Source organism: Myotis daubentonii, chromosome 7 (genome assembly GCF_963259705.1).
Source record: "Myotis daubentonii chromosome 7, mMyoDau2.1, whole genome shotgun sequence".
Taxonomy (NCBI): Eukaryota; Metazoa; Chordata; class Mammalia; order Chiroptera; family Vespertilionidae; genus Myotis; species Myotis daubentonii.
Window position 1 is genome coordinate 51,225,123 of NC_081846.1, and position 21,383 is coordinate 51,246,505.

Sequence of the window (21,383 nt, forward strand, 5' to 3'; positions counted from 1 at the left end):
AAATTAAAATTTCTTCACAAAGGAAGCTGACTTTCATATGTGGCTCATAATTTAAAAATTAGATTTAGTTACTAATATTTTTATATTTTATCAATTAACACTAGTTAATATTTACTGTCATAGTAAGTATCAGTCCTCATTTACTATTGAGCACTTATATGCCAGGTATATTTTAAGCGACTTGCATGAATTAATCACTTAGTCTTCGGAGAACCCTACAAGGCATATGCTATTTCTCTCCCTATTTTAGAGAGAGGAAAACTGAGAAATGAAGTAATTTGCTTCTATTACAAGGTTGGTGAAATGTCAGAGCCAATATTAAAATCTAAGCAATCTGATTCTGTACTTGTATCCTATTTATATGTAAATAAAATGAAATAGGATTATTGAAAGGCTTATAATACCCACGGCAACAAAAATCCAGTCAATGCTCATCTCCCCTAGTCTGCTGACTAAAGGCAACCACTTTGACACTTTAAGATTGGTTTCTTCCAATATTTACCTTTTGAAATAACATGCTTATACTACTATTTCTTAATTTATCAATATTTGACATTATGGTAGATAACGTCATTTTTGTAGATAAATATTTAGCTCTTTCACACACATACCCCCTGCCAATATAATTCTCACATTCTTTCTTTTAGTATGCATTTTAGTATTTATTATGGTATAAATATTGTTCCCTGCTGAGCTAAGTGTATTAGGAGTATGGTTCCTTACTTGTAGATATGTTTTTTTATCCTGGAATTAATAATTAACTAATTTAAGAAAAATAAATTTGTTTTGTTTTTCAATATGTCAATTTTTATTGCTATACTTCCACATCTCAGTTTGATTTTTCCACATAATTGAATCTATCAGGTATATGGGCCCCTTGCTGGAGCCATCTGTCTGTCCTCTTGTTCCAGTTGTACTGTTGCTTTCTAGGCTTATTCCATAGCTGTCGTCTGGGATTTCTCTTTGCTGACATTTCCTTTGGAGTCTCTGTTTCTTAGATACTATGGCTTTTGTTGTTTATTTACTCCCTCATTTGGATGGAACATATTCCCCGGTAGCTTTCTGACAAATGCTAAATGGAATTAAGAAATTTGAGATACTGCTTGTCAGAAAATCTTCATGTTACCTTTACATTTTCTTTTCTCATTAATGTATTACTATCTTTTTAAGTAGTTCCTCTGTTCACCTGATTTAAAGTTTTTTAAAAAGTAAGGAAGGGTATATTTCTTTCAAACTGCCCTCTGATACTCATATTTTCTCTCTGGAGGCAACCAATGCTATCTTTTAAAATATAAAAACAATATGCATATATTTTCTCTCTTTTTAAAAAGCAAATAAATTTTGCTTTTTTCCCCATTTAACTTATTTTGGAGAAAACTTATCAGTATATAAAGTAGCTTCTTTGTTTTTATCTTAGCATAATATTCCACCATATCATAACTTATTAAGTTTCATATTGTTGCTAGTAGAGTGATAGATTGTTTCAACCTTTTGATATTCAAACAGTGCTTTAATGTGTAAGTTTACAGGCCATCATTTCACTTGTGTACAAGCATATCGGTAGGGTAAATCTCTAGAAGTTATTCTCACACCTGATACATTGATGGGGAATTGAGACCTTTCACATTGATGATTCCTAGTCAAATGGGATAAGGGTATAAGGATAAAAAACACACACCCAATAGCCAATACCTGATGGCACAGTGGGCCCTTCTGGAGGACAATAGTGGAGAGAGGGTTTTCATTGAGCTTTTTGACCATGGCCTTTATTTTTTCAGATATGGCTCATCTTTTTGAATTGGATAACACTTGTTTCTATTGTTACTTCAATTTCCTTCTGATAGTCTTTGTCCTCTATCATCACCTTCTGTACTGTTCATGGCCTCTTGTCCTTATTTTAGCTCTGGTTCTTCCTCTGAAAATAATCCAGAACAGAGAGAGCATTCCATTATCTGGTCCTTTTCAATAAGTCAAAAACCCATCCTTAACACACTTTGCAATTTAACCACCTCCCCAGACTCCCATTGATTCATTTGCTGAGTTCAGCTAACTCTACCTCCTAAATCTCTTCCCAAGCTCCCACACCCCTTCCTGTCATCTCTTGCCTGGATTATTCTTAATAGTCTCCTAACTGCCTCTAGACTCCTTTCTCTTCCCCTAGCCCCCTAATCCATATTCAGCAAAGCTTCAAGAATAATCTTTCCAAATTTCTGTTCTTATTAGGTCCTTTCCCTGCTTAAACTCCATCTAGGCCTCTCCCCTTTGCCTAAAGAATTAAGTACAAATCCGATACAATTAGGTACCCCTCCCTTTTTTCTTTTGTACCTACTACAATTCCTGTCTTATAGCAGAGTTGTAATACATATTTGTTAAAACAACTAAACAACCAAAGTTGGTTTCCCTATACTTTAGTGTTTTTCCCCTCTTCCTTTTTTTATGTGGAGCCTGGCATTAAGCATATGTCTCATAGACCTCACTGTGGGTTAATTGTCTATGTATGGTCCTGAGGACAATTACTGAAGGGCACCTTTTGAAAGAGGAATGTAAGTTTAGGCTAACACTGTTTTTTTTTTTTTTTTTCCAACTGAAACATATATTAAAAAGGTCTTTTCGTACTTTCACCATGAGGAGTGAGTAATTTCAGATGGTAATTGTATAAGTGGAGTGATATTGTGTGCTTCACATTAGGCACATATATAGCCTAATCATAAAGACAGACATTGCTTTTATGAACAGTGTTTGTGGAGAATTAATTTTGTTCTTTCACATCTGGGGTTTTAGCAGCTAACAGAGAAAGGAAGGGGTAAGTATAGGTAACCATATCAATATTGATGTTGAAGTCTTTTTGAATTTCTAGACTGGGGGTTGGAAAACTGCACCCTTGGGCCCCTGGTTTTGTAAACACAAACACAATTTTATTGGAACCAGCTATTTTCATTCATTTATGTATTATCTATGGCTACTTTGGCATCAGAAAAATTGACTTGAATAGTTGCAAAAGGGCCCACCAAGAAAAAAAATACTATTTAGCCCTTTATAGAAAGTTTGGGGACACCTGTTCTAGAGGGAAATGGAAGTTGAGAGGTGGAGGATAAATGAATTGTGGATAAACCTGTAGCTAGGTGAGAGCAAAGTGATAGCTATGGATCAAGCAGTCTTATTCTCTTGCTTCCCCACTCACCTATCCTTAGTATTTTGGGACCTCAAAGGAAGAAGGAAGGGACAGAAATTATTTTACTACTTGGGAGTGCTTGGACTCCTTCATAAACATCTGACTAGATTTATTGTGGGCATACCCACTTCCAACTATATTCCATGACAAGACCTAGACACTCCCTTCACTGAGGTTTTGAGAAAAGCAGTGAGGGGAGCCCCTGCATCAGTGCAGAAGACATCTATGATTGCTCTCCTTTGTAGGCCATTGAGATTGGCTCCCTGATTTCAGCAGGAGCCAAGTGACAGCACTTAAACTCCAGGGACAAAGTAGGTACATAGACAATAATGGAAAGCAGAGACATAGACGTAATCAGAAGGTATTGGCTCACAAATGGTTTTGGTAGATAAGGTAATGTCTTTGGCAGAGTTCTAGTGGTAACTAATAAATGAAATAGATGGGCAGAATTACAGTATCACTTTGTGTATAGAACAGGAAAACTGTAGGTCTGCTAGCAAAAATGTTGATTTTAGTTGATGCAGTTGAGAGTCACAACCTCTCACCCAGTTGCCAACCATAAGACATATAGTGGACAAGATGACACACTGTGGACGTCAGCTGCTTTCCCCAGCTACTCCAGGGCTTGTTCAGTGGGCCCATAAGCATGGCCATGGTGGCAGGAGGGGAGGCTATGTATGCATAGGCTAAGCAACATGGACTTCCTCTTTCTACAGGTGACCTGGCTAGCACTACTGCCAAGTTCCTGATCTGCAGAAACCAACACTGAGTGCCTAGGGGTACCAGCCAGCCACTGGAGCAGGTTGATTATATTTGATTTCTTAACACCATTGAGCGAGCAGAGATTTGTCCTCATTAGAATAGATAGGTAAATATTCCAGATATGGATTTGCCCTTCCTGCCAGCACCAACATCTATGGACTCACAGAATGCCTGAGGCCAGGGTAAATACAGAATGGGTAGTGGAAGAAGGAAGCCATAGATGCCAATTATGGCCTGATGGCCAACTAGATAAATGAGAATTGTAGTAGCTTTGCACATTTTCCCTTTGCTTTATGTGTGTGTGTGTGTGTGTGTGTGTGTGTGTGTTGTGTTTCTTTTTATATGCTAACACTTTTCTTAACTCCTTCCCCTTTTCTTTTAAAAACATATTACATAGGTGTTAGAGATTAAATTTACAACTTAGTCTTTAGGTAACAGAATATAAGTGGGACTGACATAGAATTTGAGAAGTAATTCACATATAGCCACAGCAATGACTACAATGGCTGTTGGCTCTGCGTCTTTTCATTTTGAGGTATCCTCTTCACTGTAAGAAGGATGCTTCGTCTTGTTAGGTGGGATGTGGAACTGTTTTGTTATTGTACAGGAGTTCAAGTATTTGGGAAAGTGTGCATATGGAGGCTGAGTAGTCACAAGGGTGAACAATGCTGTTCAGTTTATTGTTTCTCAACTCCAAATGCGTTCTATTTGCCACTTGGTAATAATGGAGCTGGGCCCTGTAAATATTGCTCTTTTGCTGGCTGCCACAATGGTGGGAAGGGGCTTTTCTTCTTGGTTTCAGAGTGGCTCACTGGCGAGACTCTTGCTGGCCTATCTTCTTCTCTACTACTCAGTCCCTTCCTCTCCCCACCAGTGTTCTCCAGTCTAAGTAATTGCATTCTCTAGAGTCGACATCTGCCTGCCCCCGCCCGCCCTTTCTCCAGAGCTTGACTTGGGCAGCAGTGATGTTATATCCTGGGGCCACAGACATCATGGACCTATTCTCTAGCCCAGGTCACTGTTCCCCACACTCTTTTTTAAAAATATATTTTGTTAATTGATTTCAAAGAGGAAGGGAGAAAGAGAGAGAGATAGAAACATCCATGATGAAAGAGAATCATTGATGGCTGCCTCCTGCACACCCCCTACTGGGGACTGAGCCCACAACCCAGGCATGTGCCCTTGACTGGAATCGAATTCAAGACCGTTCAGTCTGAAGGCTGATGCTCTATCCTCCCAGTAGGGCCCTCATACTCTTTCTTTAACCCCACACATGTGCACACTGGGGACCCCACAAGACTGGGTGTCTAGGGAGCTGGCTGCTCAGCTTTTATCCCAGGTGCCAGCCTGGAGCTATGTTGGCCCAAGATGCATATGCAAGTGCACTAGATTCCTGCAGAGGACAGCTTCTTAACTCCAGTTTCCACCAGTAGCTAGCAGTTTTCCTCAGCACCACCTCGCCAGTCCTAGGATTTGACAACTCCCTGTGAAGGGCTCCTTCCAAGACTCCAGGAGGCAGACTTCTGACAAGTCTCACCAAGTGAGGCACCTCAGTGACTTTTCCACTGTCAGGGAACCAACACCATGCCTTCTCTGTAGAGACCTCTAGATCTCAGCCCTGGGGAGGGGAAAGCTCTTCCTTGGCCCTCATCTCAGCCTTAGGGGTAGTGGTGGGCCCTTATATCCAGTTCTGTATTCTTTAGAATTTCTTTAACTCTCACTAGCCAGTTCCATTCCCCTAACCCCTAACTAATAATAGATTAAACTTTCCTTGCTCAAATCACTATGCAATTTCTGTGTCCTTACTAATCTAAAAGCCATCAACTATGCTTGCAATATAACTAGTTAGATGGACAAATCTTTTTAAAATGCAGTGCTTCTGCCTGGGGGGAAATATTTATTAAGTGAATAGTCTGTGGAACCACGCCAATCACCTCAAAATTCCTCTACTCTCTAATACGTCATATATAATCAATATATATCTTTCCTATGTTATGTGAAATTCATTCGCAGGTACAGAGGTAGCAGGAGAGAGTATGTGAGTTCCCCTTCTAACCCCTCGCCCCACCCTCCATGGGTAGTGTAACTCCATAATTCCTTTCTTGCACCAAACTGTAGAATTGACTGGTCCACAAATCAAGATCTGTCTTCAACCTTTCACCTTCAAAGATGTTTATCTGACCAGGTGTAGCAGTGGATGTCTCACCATGTCCTTCTGTTTAATAAAACCTGTGCCTCATAATTGCTGGAGGTTAAACTCTGGCAGTAGGCTTTTTGTCTCATAATCTAAAGAAACCTTTGTTCAAAAAATCATCCTATTTTATGACAAGTATGTGCCTTAGGTTTCTGCTGGTGGCATTTTCCAGCCATCTGGAACAACTCTGCTTTGTCTTTAGCCGGGGATCTTTGAGGTATGTCTGCATGTGGCTATCTCAACACAGTTTGCTTTGCATCATTGTTTGTCCCTTGTCATGCATCCATAAATCACTTCATGCTCAGAAGAATTGCTGGCAAGAATGTGAATGAACATGGACTTACACATAATCAAAACTAACAAACTGCAGTAGCAAATCACCATGAAACTTGACTCCACCAAAAAATATAAGCAGAAATCGCTTCCTGCCACTTCTCCATTCCCTAACATTTCACCAGCAGATAACATTTCTGCCCAAGCATTTAAGGGTTTATTATCAGGGCCAGTTCTTGTTTTTTTGTTTAGTTTTCAAATTTAATTTTTTCTAGGTTTGAAAAACTGTTGCATGATATTCCTTACTCAGTTAGTGAATCCAGATGATAATCTGTGGCAAAGATTTAATGAGTATTAATTCACAGTAGTGTACTTTTAAAAATTTACCAGCTATGCTAGGGTTTGGGGATGTAATTTTGTAATTTCTTGCTTGGTGTGGTTACCTTTAACTTTTTACAGCACGCTTTAACTCGGTATCAAGCAAGTTTCATACACCAATTAGGCACTGTGCCCATTAAAATCAATTGGAACCAGACCTTAAGTCCCTGGAGCTGTAAAGTTTTATTATCACAAATACAGAAACAAGAAATGGAAAGAATCACTATCCTCTTATTTTATTAAATGGTACCTTCACATGCAGTTATGAAGTGTTCTGCTTTTCACTGCATTAGAAGATTGCTTCAGTTGGAATTTTAAACCAACATTCTTGCAATGTGTGCTTTTCCACCTGGAGGGACAACCACAGCTATGAAGATGGATCTTATCTTGATATATCTCCACCTGTTTGTATTTAAACAGCATCCCCAGGTGCTTCATTGTCACATTAAAGTTTGAGAAGCTATAGCCTAGATAACTGGAAGCCACAGCTTTGTAGTTAGATTATTTTAATTTGTGAGATTTCAGTTTTTTTCTGTTGAGATGAAAGCAAATTTTTTTCTTTCTTTTTAAAAATGCGTTTTTATTATTTTAAAGAGAGAGGAAGGAAGAGGGAAGGAGAGAGAAACATCAACATGGCTGTCTCCTGCATGCTCCCTACTGGGGACTGAGCCAAAACTGGATATGTGCCCTGACTGGGAATGGAAACGGCAACCCTCTGTGGACAGGACAATGCTCAACCAGCCACATTGGCCAGGGCAAGATGAAAGCATATTTTACCCCTAAGAATAATCCATTGATTTTTAACCCAGTCTTATAGACATAGAGTCATGCATATTGTTTTAGCCTTTCAGAGTATCATTTTGTGGATATTTTTATTTATTATTAATGCCTTTTTGTAAGGCCTACATGCATAGTAGGATATAGATATATTAACATATATATATATATATATATATATATATATATATATATATATATATATATATAGAGAGAGAGAGAGAGAGAGAGAGAGAGACCCCAGAAGGTCTCTGAGTTTTTTTTATTAAATTTATTGGGGTGACATTGTTTAATATAATCATACTAGAGGCCCGGTGCACAAAAATTTGTGCACTCGGGGGGGGGGGGAAGGGGGGATCCCTCAGCCTGGCCTGTGCCCTCTCGCAGCCTGGGACACCTCGGGAGATAACGACCTGCTGGCTTAGGCCTGCTCCCGGGTGGCAGAGGGCAGGCCCAATCCCTAGGTGCAGCCCCTTGTCGGGCTCAGAGCAGGGCGGATCAGGGGGTTGGGGCGCCACCCTCTATCACCCACAGAGCAGGGCCGATCAGGGGGTTGAGGCACCGCCACTGTCACACTCAGGGCAGGGCCTGTGGGGGGTGGGGGGGGGTTGGGGCGCCACACCCTGTCACACACAGAACAGGGCCAATCAGGGGGTTGAGGCACCGCACCTGTCACACACAGAGCCGCAGGGCGATCAGGGGGTTGGGGAGCTCCCCCCTACCAGGCACAGAGCAGGGCTGATCAGGGGGTTGGGGCGCCTTCCCCTGTCATGAACAGAGCAGGGCCGATAGGGAGGTTGTGGCCCCGCCCCCTGTCACACACAGAGCCGCAGGGCGATCAGGGGGTTTGGGTGCTGCCCCCTGTCATGCTGATCCCGGTACCGGGAGGCCTCGTGGCTCCGCTGATCCCGGTGCTGAGAGGCATATTACCCTTTTACTATATAGGATAGAGGCCTGGTGCATGGGTGTGGTTGGCTGGTTTGCCCTGAAGGGTGTCCTGGATCAGGGTTGGGGTCCCCACTGGGGTGCCTGGCCAGCCTGGGTGAGGGGATGAGGGCTGTTTGCAGCTGGTCACACACCCCTCAGGGTGGGGGTCCCCACTGGGGTGCCTGGCCAGCCTGGATGAGGGGATGATGGCTGTTTGCAGCTGGTCACACACCCTTCAGAGTGGGGGTCCCCACTGGGGTGCCTGGCCAGTCTGGGTGAGGGGCTGAGGAGCTGAGGGCTGTTTTCAGGCTGGGACTGAAGCTCCCAACTGCTCCTTTTTTTCTTTTTTTTTTTTATTCTGGGCCAGCTTTAGCTCCGAGGCTTGGCTCCAGCTCTGAGGCTTCAGCTGCTGAAAACAGGTATCTGGTTTGTTTCGGTTCTATAATCGAAACAATGTATAACTCCAGCTCTGAGATCCCAACTCTCTGAAAGCTGGTTTCTGGGGTTTTGTTTAGCTTCTATATTTGTGACAATGTTTTTTAAACTGCAAGCTCAGAGGCCGGCAAGGCAGGCGGGGAACGTTGGAATCCTCCGTCACTGAAGCAAGCAAGCCTCATGTTCAGTTTAAGCTGCCTGGCTGCCGGCCGCCATCTTGGCTGGCAGTTAATTTGCATATCTCACTGATTAGCCAATGGGAAGGGTAGTGGTCGTACGCCAATTACCATGTTTCTCTTTTATTAGATAGGATAGGTTTCAGGTGTGGGTTTCTGTGTTTCAAGATCTGTATATTGCATTTTGTGCCCACCACCTAAGTCATTTTTTTTCTATATTTTAGAATTTTATATGGATTTCTAATTTAGAAAATTTAATTTTTTCTAGGTTTAAAAAACTATTTCATGATATTCCTTTCTCTTTTTCTGTGAGTTAGATATTTTATAATTAGCAAATAGCCATTTTGGATTGCTATACGTAAAGGGTTTAGAAAACAAGGATGACAAACCCTTCATATGTTAATCATTTCTAATATGTAAATATAACATTATATTTGACTTTGTTGTTGTGCTGATTTTATTTTCAAGCCTCAAACTTCTGAGTCCAATTGAAAATTGATTCTAGGTGAGATTTGTTTTGTTTTAATGGCTATTTAAACATAGGTCTTCAAATTTGTCAAGAAGCATTGTTTAGGAACATGGCATTATTCCCAGGAATAGGAATTAAGAGTCCTGGTTTTGTTTTACTTATGATTTTATTGTGTGTGTTTTGGATTATTTGTTTTATTGTTCAAAGCCTCAGGTTTTCTATCTTTGTGATTGGAACAAAATATTAGAAAAATGATTTTACAGCCTCGTAATTTGCAATAAAACTTCAATGCTTCAATTATATCAGCCATAATTCCTGAAACTGTTCCAGAAACTTTGACTCATTCTTGCTTTGGTTTTTAAATTTTCTCCCCATGTCAAAATAACTTTTACTCAGTTTATGCCGGGAGCCGGTCCATCCTTGCTGTTTAAAGGGACCTGGCATATATGGCATACGGTTCTTAATATGTTTGCTCACCTTCTTGGCGCTGTGTTTTAACCAAGGTCACCTCTCAGAGAAAGGTTGAATCCCCAGGTAGGGATTTTCCCCTGAAGTTAGGGAGGGAATAAAACCCCTCAACTAAGTGCCAGGCGGGTAATTAATCCCTTTAACTACGAACAATCATGCTTAAACTACATAATCTTTTCTCCCTGGAATGGAGATAAGAAATGCCCTAACCTTTGTAATAGAGATTGATAGGATTGAATCAACTGGTATAAATACAGTTGTAACAAGACAGAAACACTCAGAACTCAGAACACAGAACTCATGAGACAGAACTCAGAATCTAGAGACAGACACAGAACTTAGAACAGAATCAAGAAGACAGAACCTACACAGAACCTACAGACAGAAGAACTTCACTAGAGACCCTAACAAGAGAACCCGGCTATGATGATCAACTGAACGCTGTCTCTGTGTCATTCCTTCTTCGCCGACTCCGTCCACACCTTTGGGGACCCCTGGACCTGCTGGGGTTGGACCCCGGCAAGTTTATATCAAGCATTTGTTTTAAAAAACCTGATTTTGAAGTATTAGGAATTAATAATGAGGTTATCTTTGGATGGATACATTCCTTTCTGTATCAGGTGCTAGTTTTGATTTGCCAAAAATTAGACCAGTAATTTTTAAGCCTAGCTGCTCTTTGGAATTTTCTGGATAGCCTAAAATAACAAAATCAGAGCCTAGGCCCTGCTTCTAGAATAATTAAGTGAAACTCTCTAGAAGTAAGGCCTAAGGTACTGCCTATTTAAAGATCTTTCCACTAATGTTTATTCAGAGCTGAGGACCATTGATGGAGATGCTTAATGTTGAGTGTAGTTTTCATTAATGGAAGCCTGGATATTGCACATTAGCAGCAAAGGACAGAAAAGTCATACAAAATCCCTGGAGAACCAATGTTGAAATCTTTTATGTGATCAGCAATTGATATAAGAAGACTATTCTTTTCAGAAATAATCTGAAAAGAACAAAGCATCATGTTCTACTTTTAGTAGAGCAACTAAAAGGGCTCAGTATCTTAACACCTATTTTTCAAGATCTAAAACCTCATCCTCAATCTTTCTTTCCCCAAACATGCTCTTAAAACAGAAAAAAAAAGAAAGAAAAGAAAGAAAGAAACAAAATCACAAAACTCATTTGCCCTGAAATACTTACCTGAGGTGATATGAGGCTATTTGTACTTTTTTTTTTTTTTTTTACCTAGGTTATTCCCTAATTTCCTGACATCTAGGGTATCAGTTCTTGACTTTTAAAGACCCTTTTTTCAGATAACTTCAGTTAAAAGTTCAGGATTTTACATCAGACCTGAGTTTGAACATGGTTGGGAAAAATGCTACTCCTCCACTTGAAATTACCTTGGCCAAACTGCTTAATCTATTTGACTGTCATTGTCAGTAAAATGGGAATAACATAAATTTACAGAACCATTGAAAGACTGTATTAGGATTTATGTAGTAAGTGTTAAAGTATCAGGGACTTAACATTTAACAAAAGTTAACTATTTTTTTAAATTATTTCTAATAATAAATTAAATCTTGGTCCTCCTTCTCTTCTCCAATCAACAAACATTTATTGGGTGCCCACTATGTCACCAACATAGAAAAACAACCATGAGTAAGGGAGCCACTCTTCATGAACTTTCCTTCATTCCTGCATTAGAGACATCCTAAACTAAACCTACTATTTGAGTGACTCCCTTAGATAAACATATTCACACAGTGATAGGATTATTGTCCTATCGATGAAGAACTCCTTTAGTTTATAATTTATTCCTAAAAAAAAATAACTCTTCCAACTACTTCATTAATTCCATTTTTTTTTTACTAATTCCCCACCCTAGCCACAAATAAGATTTCTGGCATAAAATGTTTTAGGAAAAGTATCACTACTGTAGAAGAATCTAGTTCTGTCATCTCCCTCTTCTCTGTGATTTCTCTGGACTCTCATTGGTTCTCTGTTGTGTTAAAACATTCTTAGGAGACTATCTTATTCCCTTTCTGATTTTTAAATCTAGCTTACCTTTGGCTACTTAAGAAATCTGGTATCACTAAATAGCACTCCAAAAGGGGATTTTTAGTGCTTCTCCCAGATACTGAAAGGAGGGTGAACATAGGTTGATTTATATCCATGTCTGTTGTCAAGCTGTGGTTAGAGAAAGGTGATTAGGTTGTATTTCATAGGTCGGGGACTATAAAATAACATTTTGGTTATCCCAAATATTTTTCTCATCTTTATCTTTCTGGAAACTCTTAGGTCAGGTGGTTGCCCTGTTAGTCTGAAAGCATCTGGATTCTAAGCCTTAGAATCTTGGGGGCATAACTACAACTAGTCTATTGTATTCTCTTCCAAGGTTCATTCCTGGGTTTGCACTAAAGCTTGTTGGACCAGGTCTAGTAAAATTTATTTTTAAAGGCCAACTAGCTGTCAAGCGATTATCATCTCTCAAGGATAAGATGCAGATTGTAAAAAATCTAAATTTACCTGACACGGACACTTTATCTGCTAATGTATTTTTACTTGACTCCCCATTTGTTTTCCTTATTTTCCTGGGTCTTTTTTTCCCTCCCACCCCTTAAATATATACTATAGGTGAACTCTTCTGTACCCTGACACTGACTCTCAAATTTTCATCTCTAGCACAGAGCTTTTCCCTGATTTTCAGTCCCATATATGTTTTTTGCTTATGGGAACTCACTGGGAAGTCCTACCAGCATATAAAATTTGTCATGTCCAAAATTAAAGAAATTATATCCCTAATTCCCATCCCAAATCAATCCTTCCTTTGTTAATGTCATCACTTGACCCACATACCTCCCATTCTTCTCTCTCTCTCTCACCAGGTCCTACTTAATACCACTTACTAGTACAGGGCATATTTTTTTTAAAAAATATATATGTTTTGATTGATTTTAGAGAAAGAGGAAGGGAGGGAGAGGGAGAGAGAGAGAGAAAGAAAGATAAATATTGATTGGTTACCTCCTGTATGCACCCCGACTGGGGATCGAATCCAAAACCATGAGTATGTGGCCTGACCAGGAATTGAACTGACCACCTTTCAGTGCATGGGATGATGCTCAAGCAACTGAGCCACACTGGCTAGGGTTTCTGAACTCTTTTGAATCAGTCTTCTCCATCCTTCCTGATCTCTTAATTTTTTTTGTATCTATCAATTTTACTGGCACTAAGAAACTGATTGTTCTAAAGCATAAATGTGATTATAACCCTTCCTTAAAATATCCAGTTCTTTTTTATTCATTCTATTCAGGACAAATTGGTAGATTCCAAATTATCTTTGTTAACTTGCCTTTAACTGACCTTCCAGCCTCACCTCCTACCATTTCAAACCTGTGCTTTCCCTTTCTGCTGTACTCAGGATTGACCATGGCTTTTCATGCCTTTGTATCGGCCATTCCCTCTCTCTCCTCTCTGTTGTCCACCTGCCTACAATTTGCTTATCTTCAAGATCCTGCTCAGCAGTGTCATCTCTGGGAAATTTCCTCCAACATTTCTCTTTACCCTCCATGTTGCTTTCACAGTCTCTTGTGATAGCACATGTCATGCTGCTTTCTTGTTGCCTGTTGACATGCCATGTCTTTGCTCCTTAAAGGTAAGAGGCATCTTTAATTTTATAGTCTCAGCTTAACAAAACAGTTGACATAAGACATTACACAACAATTGTGTGGCTCTCAAACTCCTTATATTGTGTCTTCAAACCATGTATAAAGCTTAGGAGGGCATTTACTCTTTACTTGAGGCTCTTGAAATAACCAAAGCTCAGAAATATTGGCATCTCATTTTCATGGGCATATACGTCATTAGTTGAGGTATTTTCTGGAACTAGTATCCATTTCATACTAAAAAAAATAATTTAGAGCAGTCCAATTAGAAATAGTATATACAATTAAGTATGCAAGTTCTGGCATTTTTGTTTATTCAGTTTAAAATGTCTTGCTAAAGACCAGAGACTCCATCTTTGAACTTAGTTTTCTTATTTTAAATTTAATAATAACTTTGGAAGATAAAGGGAATAAAATGTCAAAGTTAGTTTTCACTTCTATAAATGATATTTTCCTTAAAATATGTTTATGGAGGACAGGTCTTACCCCTACAAATTACTTGAATAATTATAATGGTGCATGGTATGTAATTGTGTACTAAAACCCTTTCACATTACCTTTTTTTTTTTTTTTTTTAAAGCACCATGAAGAAAATAAACCCTCACTGTGATTCAGCCTGTCATAGATGCCCTTTTTCTCCCCCTCCTTTCTTTTGCTCCCGGTGGCCTATATTAGGTTTTAGTAAACATGTTGCTCTGTTTTTAGGGTCAAGAGCAAGCAGTATTTTATCAGGCCAAATGCTGCTTTTATAATTTGATGATCTCTGTTGCCTCTTTAGAGATACTACAAGTAAAGCTTGATGCATTTTTTTTTTCCTACTAGATTTTTGTATTTTGTGTGATGTACTTTTGTATTTGAAAATGGCTATTTTATAACAACCGATGCTCTTAATGTTCTAGTCTTAATTGGTTTTGTCAGAATTCAAAGTACTGTCAGGTCAGCAAATCTGCAAGAATGTGTTTACTTGTTGGTGATGCTGCTTTTTAATATTAATTTGTTTAGTTGGAGTAAAGGTTCATAGGTTATGGGCAAACTTCATAAAATAAAAAGCAATCTTTTGAATGAATGGCTGATAGTACCTGTCAGTATACCTTTGCTTTCTTATGGATTCCCTTTCTTTATAATCAGTTTAATGAAATCCTTTGCCCCCTTGATTATTAAGTTAAGATACCTGTTATTTTAGACTCAAAATATATTTTTAAAAGTAATTTTATGCATATTATATAATAGCTATTTGCCAGAGTTAACAATGTATTTTTTACTGGAGAAAAATACCTAATATTTTATTTACTATTTTTTGTTAATATATTTTTACTAGAGGCCTGGTGCACAACATTTATGCACTGGGGGAGGAGGGGTCTTTCAGCCCAGCCTGCACCCTCTCACAGTCTGGGGCCTCTTGAGGGATGTCTGACTGCCAGCTTAGGGGAGCAGGCCTAAGCTGGCAGTCGGACATCCCCCAAGGGGTTCTTAGCACTACAGCAGAGGCAAGAGAGGCTCCCAGCACCTCTGCTGTGCTTGCCAGCTGTGAGCCTGCTGGCAAGCCCAGCTTCTGGCTGAGCGGCACTCCCCCTGTGGGAACGCACTGACCACCAGGGGGAAGCTCCTACATTGAGCATCTGCCCCCTGGTGGTCAGTGCACATCATAGTGACTGGTTGTTCCACCATTTGGTCAATTTGCATATTAGCCTTTTATTATATAGGATTGATTTCAGAGAGGAAGGGAGAGGGAGAAAGAAATATCAATGATGGGAGACAATCATTGATTGGCTGCCTCCTGCACGCCCCCTACTGGGGACCAAGCCCACAACCTGGGCATATGCCCCTGACTGGAATCGAACCCGGGACCCTTCAGTCCGCAGGCTGATGCACTATCCACTGAGCTAAACCAGCTAGGGTTCTAATATATTTTATAGTCCTAATAGATTGTGGTTAATTGTATTTGTGTTCTTCCAAAAGTATAATTTGCCCCTGGTGGTCAGTGTGCATCATAGCAACTGGTTGTTCTGCCGTTCAGCAGTTTGCATATTACCCTTTTGTTATATATGATAGGAGTATATTGTTTGTAGCTCTTGTTGAGTTGTTGGTTGAATGAGTGAATTGAACCATACTGATAGGAATGAATAGTAACTAATGTCATTTATCATTTCTGTTTATAGGTATTACCATTTAATGAAACCTGCTTGCCAGCAAATCCATGATAAAAAATATAATTAAAAGCGGAAACTATAACTGTTATTTGTCAAGTGACAAGCTTTTAATGTCAGAATGACTCAACTAAAGCGACTAGTGAAATTACATCTTAAAAGACATTTTCATAAAAAGTTCTGGAAGTTTGGTGCAGTAATTTTTTTCTTTATAATATTTTTGATTTTAATGCAAAGAGAAGTAAGTGTTCAACAATCCAAAGAGGAATCAAGGATGGAAAGGAACATGAAAAAGAAACCCAAGATGCTTGATTTAATGCTAGAAGCTGTACACAATATTAAAGACGCAATGCCAAAAATGCAAATAGGAGCACCTGTTAGGCAAAGCATTGATGCTGGTGAGAGACCTTGTTTGCAAGGATATTACACAGCAGCAGAACTGAAGCCGGTTCTTGACCGCCCACCTCAGGATTCTAATGCACCTGGTGCTTCTGGTAGAGCATTCAAAATAATCAGCCTAAGTGTTGAAGAGCAGAAGGAGAAAGAACGGGGAGAAGCACAACACTGTTTTAATGCTTTTGCAAGTGACAGGATTTCTTTACACCGAGACCTTGGACCAGACACTCGACCTCCTGAGTATGTTGAAGAATATTCATTGTCTTCTGTTTATCATCAGGGCTTGCAGGGGAAGGCTGTTAGCTAAGGAAGTTGCTTGTTCTTTAGCCACTCTAAGGGGAAAAGATATCACCAATTATCATTTATTTACTCAGTTTTAATTACTTTTTATTTTTCTTATTGAGGCCAGATAGTCGTATCTATTCCTGGTGCGGCATTGGAGATGTGAAAAGTTATTGTCTTAGAAATTAGAATATTGAATTCTAGATCTGACATCTATAGAATCACAAATAAATTCTTTATTTGAAACACTTTAGTTTCCTCATCTGTTAAGAAAGAAACACAGGACAGTTTTTATGGAAAATATGGGAGTTGTCTCCATTCCTCTGTGTATTACTGTAGAATAGAAATGATTAAAAAGTATGCCAAGACTTTGGAGCTGTTAAATAGCAATATTTTATGAATCAAGTCACAGACTTTGTGGTTACTCTCTGTGCTATAATTATATTTCATTATATTTAAGAATGCCCTGTGTTTCATGACCTGTCTTTTAAGGGACAATATTGTTATAATTAGTAATTCAACTATGATTCCTTTCTCTATAGTTTTGTTGAATAAGTTCTGGTATTATAGATCTGTTTCCCTTCAGCTTCTGAGAAGTCAAGATTGCTTTTTATTGACACGTTACTTACATGCTTATTTCAAGTATATAGTATTTTGATTAAGTTTTCCTCCAGCTTCCTTTATACTGTTTGTCCTTAGTTAATGAACCATTTTGTTATCTTTGAGGTAGTGGTCAAATGCTGTTTGAACTGAAATAGCTAAAATGAATTTCTAGCGCTTTCAGACCATCTATAGATTTGTTAAAGTTCTAAGACAGAAAACTGTAAGCAAGCAGTGCTACATATTTTGCTTTCTGGTTATAATAAAAATATATTTGGAAGTGAACCTAAAGAAAAGGACTTAGGTCTATTGCTTCATTCATATTTTTCTAGATTTATGATCTGATCATAAATACCTGCTCCAACTATGAGTTCCTTAATGTTGAAGTTGTGTAGATTAAATTTCTGTTGCTGTATTATTTTTATTTTAATTTTTAAAATCCTCACCCAAGGATATGTTTTTGAGAGAACGAGAGAGAGAGAGAGGAAGAGAGAGAGGTAGGCATGAGAGAAACATCAATCAATTGCCTCCTGAACTTACCTTACTGGGGATCAAACCCACAGCCTGGGTATGTGCCTTGACTGGGAATCAAACCAGTCATCTTTTAGTGCATGGGCTGATGCCCAACCAACTAAGCCACACCATCCAGGGCTGTCACTGTATTATAATCTGTGTGATTCAAAGTTGGGTTGCTCATCGATATTAAATAAATGTGTAAAGAAATAAATGAATGTCTAACAAATATTTTAGCTGTTATAACAAGGCACAGTTTTGTTATGTTAAGTTAAAACGTAGTATTGCACTTCACTGATCTGGAGAAAGGTCTTGACTGAAAATCAATTCACATCACAAATGAAGAAACATACTTTTTATTCTTTAACATGATAATCAATGCCAGCTCAAGATAAACTTTCCCCCCCAATATAACATTTAAAAATTACAGTAATATTCAATAATGTTCATCATTAAGTAAGTGGGAAATAACTAAGCACGTAAAGAACCTTTTTTTTTTTTTTTTTTTTTGGATAGGCATGGGTACCTATGACTGTGAAGAGTTGGTGAAGACTTAATAATTTGCTACTTTAAAATTAACCTCTATCTGCAAGGAACACATTTTCTGAAGAATTCCTAATCTTTTCTTTGCTCATTAGAAATATAGGTCTAGTTTCTCCCAAAACCAGATGTGACTGATTGAGCACTTTTCTATTTGCCAAATCTTTCAAATGGCTTGATTAGAAATATGCAGTCACTTTGGCAAGTTATTTTAATTTCACTACTTTAAATGACATGTGAAACAGTTTTTAAAGCATAAGTTTAACATGCTAATTGTTTCCAAATAAATGAGGTTTATGAAGTAATATAAAATTTCATTACCACTTGCATTAATGATATGACATGACACTTTTATTTGATATTAGTGGTTATCAGTTAAGCAAATAAAGCCTCGATTAAACCAAGGGAAAGCATTGTAAGATTAAAATGATAACATTTTATTAGTGTGAGTTTTTGTAAAGATTTATACTTTAAATCTTCAAGACCTTTTTGTAATTCTTGATTAATATTACATTAGTTAGTCACATGGCAAATAAATGTAGGGAAACATTTTTTAAAATCTTGAAAATCTCTCCCCAAAATGCTTATAAGACAGGAAATCATAAGGTTTCTTTTTGTGTTAAAAAAAAGAAAATATGGAGTTTTTCATAATTTTTACTTATAGTTTGTTAGCTTATAAACCTTTATGTCTGAAGATACAAGCTTGTATTTAGTTATTTGTTTCTGTGTAATTAAGAGTACTATATAGGATGAGGTAGTTTATGTTTGGATATTATTTTTAATTAGTAGTTTATCCAAAATTCAATTTAGAAATAAGTAACTTGCTTACATCTATCAATGAGGATGAATGTGATTATTTGCTCTGACGATATATGTATATTACACTTTGAAATAACAAATGCACTGGAGAGTAAAATCACTTTCACTCAGTCAATTCCTCTATTTTTTCTATCCGGTGGTGTTGATACCCTCTCAATACTTATTCCCAGTCTATTTTTTTTTTTTTTATCACTACAAATATTCTACCCTAAAGACCTCCTCTTAGAAAAGAATCTAAGACACATACATATTGAGGCCTGGATATAAAAGTGGTTAATGAGAGTTTGTAGGATATCTTTTCCCAGGGTGGCAGTCCCAGGCCTCTCGTACCATACTGGAGGCTCTGGTTTCCCCACTGGCCCTGGCAGAGGGACTAAAGTGCTCTGGGCCCTTATCTCCATGAGTGAATGATTTACTTCCTTTTCTTTGTGTTTGACCAGCACTTGTTCACACACTGTACTTACAGTGCCTTTTGACTGTGTGGGAGATTTTTGTGCTCTGTTGTCTGAAATTATACAACCACTTATGGTTTTTAAGTGAACTTAAAGATAAACTTATTTATTTATCTTTTCCATATGTTCCAGGTTCACTATGTTTGATTTTACAATGTTTTGAAGCCCTCTCCTGCATGTTATTTCATTTGATCTTCACCTCAATGCAATAGGCCAGGGGACTGGAGTCTGTCCAGGTCCTCCCACACCCCAATGCTTCATATGAAGACAGTTTTCACAGAGGAAGACATTGTTATAAAAATGAATCAATTTATAACTTGTTTATAGCTAATGGGTAGCACAGTGCCATTAACCTGTCAAAAATTACTAGTGTTGCTCTCCTTGTGCCTATTGATGTTTCATGTGGTAACAGAGCACAGGACTAATAACATGGATTTAGGACTTTTATTTTAAATTTATAAATGTATTTTTCAAAATATTGAAAGTGCCTTGTCTCATTTAATTAAACAATAGATTGGATTACTGGAGCAAAATCTTTGCTGAATAATGAAAATCATGCATAGCTATGTAGTACACTATTTTCCCCCTATTGGTTCAAATATAGATTAAGTAAATTGATTAAATAAACTTGGAAAATATTACGTACTTAGGAAAGTATCTGATTTAAGATAATCTGTACATATATGAATATTTAATTAAATTGCAGTTTTAAAAATTACAAATAAGAAAAATGTATGATTTCCACAAGGAAGGAGAAAAACTTGATTTTTATTTGACTAATTACAAGTATTTGTCATTTTTATAGGTGGTCTCACTTGTCGGTTATTTTCCTTATTGAAAATGTTATTTTTATGTAAAATTATACTGTTGAAAAGTTTACAATAGCATGTTCTCATCTTTGACATGCAATACATATGAGTGGCCATGATCTAGGTCTTGTAAAGCATTTTGTTTTGCTCTACTTATGTTTATACAGCATTAAGATTATCTTACATAGTAAAAAGTCACAAAAAACTATTCACTACCATTTCTATAGTGATAAAGGTTAAATAATAATTTTGGTAATGGCATAGCTATGATATAAAGTAATAAAATTCATAATTGTTCTTCTACTTTGACTTTTTCTAGATGTATTGAACAAAAATTTAAGCGCTGTCCTCCCCTGCCTACCACCAGTGTCATAATAGTTTTTCATAATGAAGCATGGTCCACGCTGCTTAGAACTGTCCACAGTGTGCTCTATTCTACGCCTGCCATACTGCTGAAGGAAATCATTTTGGTGGATGATGCTAGTGTAGCTGGTAAGAAAGCATATGCAAATTAGCTTGTTTCCCAAGTAAATCCATATGGTGTTGTCCAATGTCTATTGAGTTATATTGTACTCTCAGATGCCATTTCAGAACTTGAATATAATAGTTTGGATGCTATATATGGTGGATGAAAGTAGAATCCAAGGGTGTTGATATTCTAATATTTTGCAGTTCAGAAATGTATAAAACACCATTGTTCATAACTTTGTAGTCTGAAATGTAACACTTATTGTAAGGAATAGTCATGAAGAGCACAGACTTGAGCCTGGTGTCAGACTTGGTGTGAATCCCAGCTCTGGTCCTAACCAGCTATGTGACTTGGGCAAGTTATTTAACCCTCTTTTCCCCTTACCCCCAATGCTTTAGTTTCATTATCTGTAAAGTGGAAAAAATGCCATATCTCATCAAGTTTGTTGTATGATATGTAATTAGTTTATATATCACTAGTTTAAGAAGCTCTCATAGCCAATTAAACTAAGATGCTATTGATTATAAGAAGAATTCAATTGTGCAGTTTATAATTGAGGAAGTACATAAGTAGTATATAATTCTTAGGGTTGTTTTGAAAATTAGATGAGTTAATATAAATAAATGTAATATAAATAAGTAGTTAAAAATTACTGAGTTATCACATCCTGTTTTA

The 21,383-nt window shown here is 37.9% G+C and overlaps 1 protein-coding gene across 4 annotated transcripts in view; it reads left to right on the forward strand.

Moving 5' to 3' along the window:
* The window catches only part of GALNT3 (polypeptide N-acetylgalactosaminyltransferase 3), a 53,493-nt gene that overhangs the window by 8,717 nt on the left and 23,393 nt on the right, over positions 1 to 21,383 (forward strand). For all 4 annotated transcript variants that reach the window (XM_059704233.1, XM_059704232.1, XM_059704235.1 and 1 more), the window contains exons 2-3: positions 15,841 to 16,464; positions 20,559 to 20,731. In XM_059704233.1, the coding sequence (XP_059560216.1) occupies positions 15,950 to 16,464; positions 20,559 to 20,731 (688 nt within the window). In that variant the 5' untranslated portion in view covers positions 15,841 to 15,949. The remainder of the gene's footprint in view (positions 1 to 15,840; positions 16,465 to 20,558; positions 20,732 to 21,383) is intronic.